Raw genomic sequence first — 6,802 nt, 5'->3', positions numbered from 1 at the left:
CCTGAGGGCCGGGGCCCTCTTTCTGTGCCGCCCCTGCTCTGCCTTCCCGCTGGCGGGGGCGTGCCTGTCCATGTCCCCTGCCACACTGACTGCCTGGGCCCTTGCCTTCCTCCTCCTGGTCTCTGCCAACTGCTGGCTCACAAGAGGACAAACGGCTAAGTGAAAGCCACGCTGAGATTCACCTTGACTGTTTTCCAGAGTGACTTAGTAGAGATTAGGACCGGGAGTGTGCGTGTCCCCGGACAAAAGCTCTCACAGCCACTACCGCAGGTGTGTCACTTACTTTATTGCCCATCCAGGGAACAACTGAGTGGGGAGTCTGTGCAGCATGTGCGTGAGGGGCTTGGCGGCCATGCAGGGCCACATCGCCAGCAGGAAGGGGGACCCGTCCGGAACCTCCTGGCAGCGCGTGGATATCCTCACAGCCTCTGCCGAGCACAGTCAGCACCCTGCTTACAGCATCTGGGCATGTCACACGAAGCCCCCCAAAGCTTGCTGGTGGGACAGTCAGCAGAGGAGTGGGCTGGGTAAGAGTGCGCAGGCAGTGGGGTTTCCAGAGGGTATGCCGGACTCTGCTGAAGCCGGAAGCAGGGCCTACGCTGGCCAGGAAGCAGCAGCAGGGGCCGGACAGGGTGACACCAAACCTGAGTCCACACACGCGGCGGTCATTGCCCCTTCCTCACAGAGACAGCCGTGTTCTCCGGGGTGTCGTGGGTGAGTCCTCAGAAATGGGGTTAATAGGCCTTGTCCAGCAGTGTCTTCAGGGACACACGACCTCATGGGGTCCTGGCATCTTGTGGAAAGTCAGGACAATGCTTTGCTTTCAAAATTTGGGGAGCTGGGCAATGTTTTGGTCCCATGTTAGGAGCATTTGCCATGGCAGCAGGGTTTCTGCTCGGTTCTCCGTTCTGAGTCGAGGGGGCCACGCGCTTGGCCTCCCAACTTCCTTCTTTCCGCCCCTGACAAGTCACACCTGCGGCCCTCACTTGGTTGTGGGTCTGGGTGTAGGCTCGTCACTGGCTTTTCTGCCCTGCTCCAGCGGGACCAACTCCGTCCTGGCTGCAGATGTCACCATGGCTCTGGGGCCTGGCCCGGTGGCCGCAGCCTCTGCTGGCTCCCCGTCCTCCTCCTCAGGGGAGAAGCTTTCTTGGGCATCAAAAAAGGTGACTGCTTCTTCCTGGAGCTGTGGCTCTGCCAGACCCACCTTGTCCTCAGTGCTTTGGCTTTTCTTGGTAGGAGACGAGGAGAACCCTAACTTGGGGAATCGAAACCAGCCTGCCTTCTCCTGTTTCTTCGGCAGCTCCACCCCAGGGCGAGCCTCAGGCTGTGTTTGCACAGGAGCAGGTCTTGGCACATCTTCTGTGGCACCAGCGCTTGTCTCCTCGGTAGAGGAAGAAAACCCAATGTTTGGAAGCCAAAACCGGAATAGCCCAGACCTTTTGCTTTCTGGTTTCTCTGTTGCCTCCTTGTCTTCATCCTCCAAGGGTGTAGCTACCTCTCGGTCATCTTCAGGCAGGAATTCGAGAATTTCCACAGGCTCCTCGTCGGAACAGCTGTCTGCAAACTGGTAGCCAGAGCGAACTTCATACGTAAATGTTTGCGGTCCCAGCACGTTGAGGCTGGAAGAGATCATTTCAAACGGTTCTCCAGTGTCGGGCTGGAGGTCTCCAGAACTGGGATCAGCTCCTGGGGTGACTTGTTGGGGAGCCTCTTGCAAGCCTTCAGGCAACCCCGAGTCCTGAGTGACCACATGCACTTGAGCCCGTGAGGGGCGCTCCGGGACCTTCCCCTTGAGCAAGGAAAACCCGTAGGAAGGCATCTGGGTCTTGGAGGCCGGAATCTCTGATTCACGCACAATTTGAGTGGAGAAAGCCTCGGGTCCTGAGAGGTCAGCAAACTCTGCTGTCACTCTGCTGTGTGTGGTGACCTCTTGGCTCTCAACCCGAGCACCTTGGATGTGCACTCTGACCTTAGAAATGGGGGAAGCTTCCGAGGAGAGGTCAAGGACCACCGGCTGCTCCCTGGGGACCCCAGCACCTGTCTTCAGGATGCTCGCCCCCCAGTCTCCGGAGCTTTCCTTACGCAGGGCCAGGTCGAGGCTGCTGTCTGGGCACCACACTTCTCTCACAGTGGGGATAAAGACATCGGCCGTGGAGCCGGGGGCTGGGAAGGTAAACCTGGGCACCTTTAACGTGGGGAATTTGACAGTTAGCACAGAATCCTCCCAGAGCTGACCCATGTCAACGGTGGGGATCTGGGATGGCACGTCAATCCTGGAAGCCTTCAGTCTCAGGGGGCCTTCGGTGGGGGACGACTGGTGCTCTGTTCTCTCTGACCCCCTGGGGGGAGTCTTGCCCGTTTCCCCTGGAGGAGCTTTGGTTTCTGAAAGTCTCCTGCTGGGCATCTGAAGGGGCAGGGAGCCTTGGCCTGGATGGAGCTGGACCTCGGAAGTGGGAAGATCACCAGAGGACATCCCAGCAGGAGGGCAGTGCAGATTCAAGCCTTTGCTGTCTAGAGTTCGCCTTAGGACATCTGCCTCTGCCTCTGCCTCTGCCTCTGCCTCTGCCTCTGCCTCTGGGGGCTGTGGGGACACAATGGTCTCCGTCTCTGACCCAGGGACACGGACCCCCTGACTCCTGACTGTAGCTGGTGCATCTGCTCGCTTTGGTGCACTGGCAGCAGGCACGGGCACCTGAGCCACACCTCTCTCCCTGGAGGAGCGCCATAAGCTGGGCAGACGGAGCGAGGGCATTCGAAACCAGCTCTCCTGAGAGCCCACCTTCACGTCTCCCGCTGTGGCGTCCCCCTCTGCACTTCCTACTGTGGGGGCTGCAGCATCTGCTGTTCCACTGGATGCCTGGAGGGGGTCTTCTGTTGAGGGGCCCATCACCTCCCCCCAAGGATGGCTTGCTGAGCCATCCCTGAGCCCGTGCTCTTTGCTGCCATCTCCCAGGGATATGCTGTGTTTGGGAAGAGGAAGTTCACCTGCAGACTGGCTCACCTCCACCTGGACCTCGGTGGGTCTAAGGTCGGGTTGGAAAAAATCCATGCTGCGGAGGTGGACCTGTGGCAGGTGGAGGTCCACGCTGACTCCTTCTCTGGGGCCCACCATTGCGCCTGTGCCTTCAGCAGCACCCTCACCGCTGGCCCTCAGTGTGGCCTGAGAGGCATCCTCTGCTGGGGAACTAGACAGGGTGGGATCCGGGTCTCCCTGTGGCAGGCCAGCCCCTCCTGTAGGAGCCCTCATTTTGGGAGCTGCCAGTTTAGGCATGGCAAAGCCAGGTGTCTTGACACTTCCTCTCTCTGTGTCTAAGTATGCTTCCACCTGGGGAACAGGAAGTCCAGGCAAGGAGCCCTTTGGACCCACATCAACAGCCAGGCTGTGTCCCGGGTGCCCTGTGGGATCCGTCACCTTCTTCGGGGACCGCCGGAAGGACGGGAGCTTGAGCCGTGGCATTTTCAAGGGACTGCCTTTCCCTTCACAGTCAGCGTCTGCAGCTGGGCTCCCGCCTGCAGCCGTTGCTGCCATCTGGGCAGTGCCTGCGGGGTCCTCCGTCCCCTCCAACATAGACACACCGGCAGATGGCAGCGGGGCGCCTGGCTCCGGGAACACCGTGGCTTCCTTGGCTGAGGAGTCCACTCCCCACACCGGGCTGGGAGGACACAGGGCAACCCCCACAGCACGGGGCGCGCCCTCCAGATCTCCCGCTTCTGGGACTGAAAACACAAACTTTGGTCCATGAAATTTAGGAAAAGTCACCCGACCATAAGATGTGGAAACCAAGGGGCCCACTAGGCCGGGGTGGCTGTCAGTTTGGGACAATGTAAGCCTGTCCCAGGATGGGAGGTCTGCAGTACATTCATTGCTGGAAATGTGAGCGTCTCCCTGGGACTCAGAGAGGGTGACCGGAGGCAGCTCTGGAGAGATGGTGGCTGTGGGGAGAGTAACTTGGTATTTTGTCAGTGTGACACTCTCACAAGAAGGCAGGGTGCAGGATTCCACATGGGGGCGGCTCAGATCAAGCGTGCCTGAAGTGACACGTGGCCAGCCCACCCGGGACGCCTCCATGGACAGCTCCCTGGAAGGCGCATGCTCCCCAAGAGGCACCCCACCACCTATCTCCAAGGGGGTGGCCGAACCACTGGTAGGAAGAGTACACTCCGAGTCTGCATGAAGGCCTACAAGGCTCTTAGAGGATTTCCCAGGAGGGGAAAAGACCTTGGGCATTTTGAAATGGAATTTCTTGATTTTGCTCTTTTCACCACCTCTTTCAATTGATAGGCCTCCATCAAAATCCACTGTAGAATCAGACATATCACTTACCCCAACATTGGGGTCCAAAGGCTCCAAGGAATCAGGCACATCTAGAGCACTGTCAACACTTTGAACTTGCTTTGAAACAACAGATCTACTGGAAGTAGAACGTGAAAAGGGCATGCTGACTTTAGGCATCCTGAACTTGATATTTCTAGGAGGCACACCCTTGTCTCCCAGGACGATGTCGCCCTCCAGCTTGGCGCCCGGCGCCTGGATGTCCACCTCCATGCTGGGCAGCGACACTGCCACGTCAGGGGCGGCCACTTCGCCTTTGGCACCCTTCAGGTCCAGCTTGGGTCCCGTGATGTCCACGTGGGGGCCCTTGATGTCCACCTTGGGCATCTTGATGCCAGGCATCTGAACCTTGGGCAGGTGGCCCTTGAACCTGGCCCCTTCTGCCTTGCCCTTCTGCTCGACCAGCCTCACATCGCCCTCGGGGAGGCCCACCTCCACCTCTCCCCCGGGGAGATCGATTTCAGCAGATGGCAGTTGCACGCTGCCCTCTGGGGCTCCAATCTCGCTTGCCAATCTGGGCAGTTTGGCCTCCCCTGTGGCCTTGGGCACAGGCATGTCCACAGATGTTCCCAAATCCTTGCTTGGCACCGACACGCCAAAGGAGGGCATCTTGAACTTGGGCATCTTGAACTTGCTGTCTCTGGCAGCCGCCTCCTTGTCTCCCAGGGCGATGTCGCCCTCCAGTTTGGAGCCCGGTGCCTGGATGTCCACCTCCACGCTGGGCAGCGACACTGTCATGTCGGGGGAGGCCACCTCACCTTTGGCACCCTTCAGGTCCAGCTTGGGTCCCGTGATGTCCACGTGGGCGCCCTTGATGTCCACCTGGGGGCCCTTGAAGTCCACTTTGGGCATCTTGATGCTGGGCATCTGCACCTTGGGCAGGTGGCCCTTGAACCTGGCCCCTTCTGCCTTGCCCTTTAGCTCGACCAGCCTCACATCGCCCTCGGGGAGGCCTACCTCCACCTCTTCCCTGGGGAGCTCTATTTCAGCAGATGGGACTTGCACGCTGCCCTCTGGGGCTCGGATCTCGCCTCCCAGGCTGGGCAGGGTGGCCTCCCCAGTGACCATGGTCACAGGCACGTCCACGGATGTTCCCAAATCCTTGCTTGGCGCCGACACTCCGAAGGAGGGCATCTTGAACTTGGGCATCTTGAACTTGCTGTCTCTGGCGGCCGCCTCCTTGTCTCCCAGGGCGATGTCGCCTTCCACCTTGGCGCCCGGCGCCTGAATGTCCACCTTCCCGCTGGGCAGTGACACCGCCATTTTGGGGGCAGCCGCCTGGTCTTTAGCACCCTTCAGGTCCACTTTGGGCCCTGTGATGTCCACCTGCGGGCCCTTGAGGTCCACTTTGGGCATCTTGATGCTGGGCATGTGCACCTTGGGCAGGTGCCCTTTGAGTCCGGCTCTGGCGGCCGGTTCCTGGAGCTCTCCCTCGGGCACATGGCCCTCCGGGAGCTTCACGCCAAGCTCGCCGGTCTTCACGTCCACGTCAGCAGATGGCAGGTCAATGCTCAGGTCACTGGTCTTGACGTCGACCTGGAAGGAAGGCAGGCGCACCTCCGCCTGCACCTGTGGCCTGGACACGTCCACCGAGGCATCGGTAGACTTGCTTGGCACCGACATGCCGAAGGAGGGCATTTTGAACTTGGGCATCTTAAACTTGCTGTCTCTGGCGCCCGCCTCCTTGTCTCCCAGGGCAATGTCGTCCTCCAGCTTGACGCCTGGCGCCTGGATGTCCACCTCCACACTGGGTAGTGACACCGCCACGTCGGGGGTGGCCACTTCGCCTTTGGCGCCCTTCAGGTCCAGCTTGGGTCCGGTGATGTCACCGTGGGGGCCCTTGATGTCCACCTGGGGGCCCTTGAAGTCTACCTTGGGCATCTTGATGCCAGGCATCTGAACCTTGGGCAGGTGGCCCTTGAATCTGGCCCCTTCTACCTTGCCCTTCAGCTCACCCAGCCTCACATCACCCTCGGGGAGGCCCACCTCCACCTCTTCCCTTGGGAGCTCGATTTCAGCAGATGGGACTTGCACGCTGCCCTTTGGGGCTCGGATCTCGACTCCCAGGCTTGGCAGGGTGGCCTCCCCTGTGACCTTGGTCACAGGCACGTCCACGGATGTTCCCAAATCCTTGCTTGGCACCGACACGCCAAAGGAGGGCATCTTGAACTTGGGCATCTTGAACTTGCTGTCTCTGGTGGCTGCCTCCTTGTCTCCCAGGGCGATGTCGCCTTCCACCTTGGCGCCCGGCGCCTGGATGTCCACCTCCACGCTGGGCAGCGACACTGCCATGTCGGGGGCGGCCGCCTGGTCTTTGGCACCCTTCAGGTCCAGTTTGGGCCCCATGATGTCCACCTGCGGGCCCTTGAGGTCTACTTTGGGCATCTTGATGCTGGGCATGTGCACCTTGGGCAGGTGCCCTTTGAGTCCGGCTCTGGCGGCCGGTTCCTGGAGCTCTCCCTCGGGCAC

The 6,802-nt window shown here is 60.2% G+C and overlaps 1 protein-coding gene across 1 annotated transcript in view; it reads right to left on the bottom strand.

Annotated features, from left to right (window-relative positions):
* Positions 1–277: 277 nt before the first annotated feature.
* Positions 278–6,802, bottom strand: part of AHNAK2 (AHNAK nucleoprotein 2) — a 29,710-nt gene continuing 23,185 nt past the window's right edge. The window contains 1 exon segment of the mRNA XM_019639205.1: positions 278–6,802. This exon segment is cut by the window's right edge and continues 153 nt beyond it. Coding sequence (XP_019494750.1) covers positions 983–6,802 — 5,820 coding nt within the window. The 3' untranslated portion in view covers positions 278–982.

This window comes from Hipposideros armiger, unplaced genomic scaffold (assembly GCF_001890085.2).
Source record: "Hipposideros armiger isolate ML-2016 unplaced genomic scaffold, ASM189008v1 scaffold_43, whole genome shotgun sequence".
Classification (NCBI taxonomy): Eukaryota; Metazoa; Chordata; class Mammalia; order Chiroptera; family Hipposideridae; genus Hipposideros; species Hipposideros armiger.
This window is presented reverse-complemented; position numbering and strand designations above follow the sequence as displayed.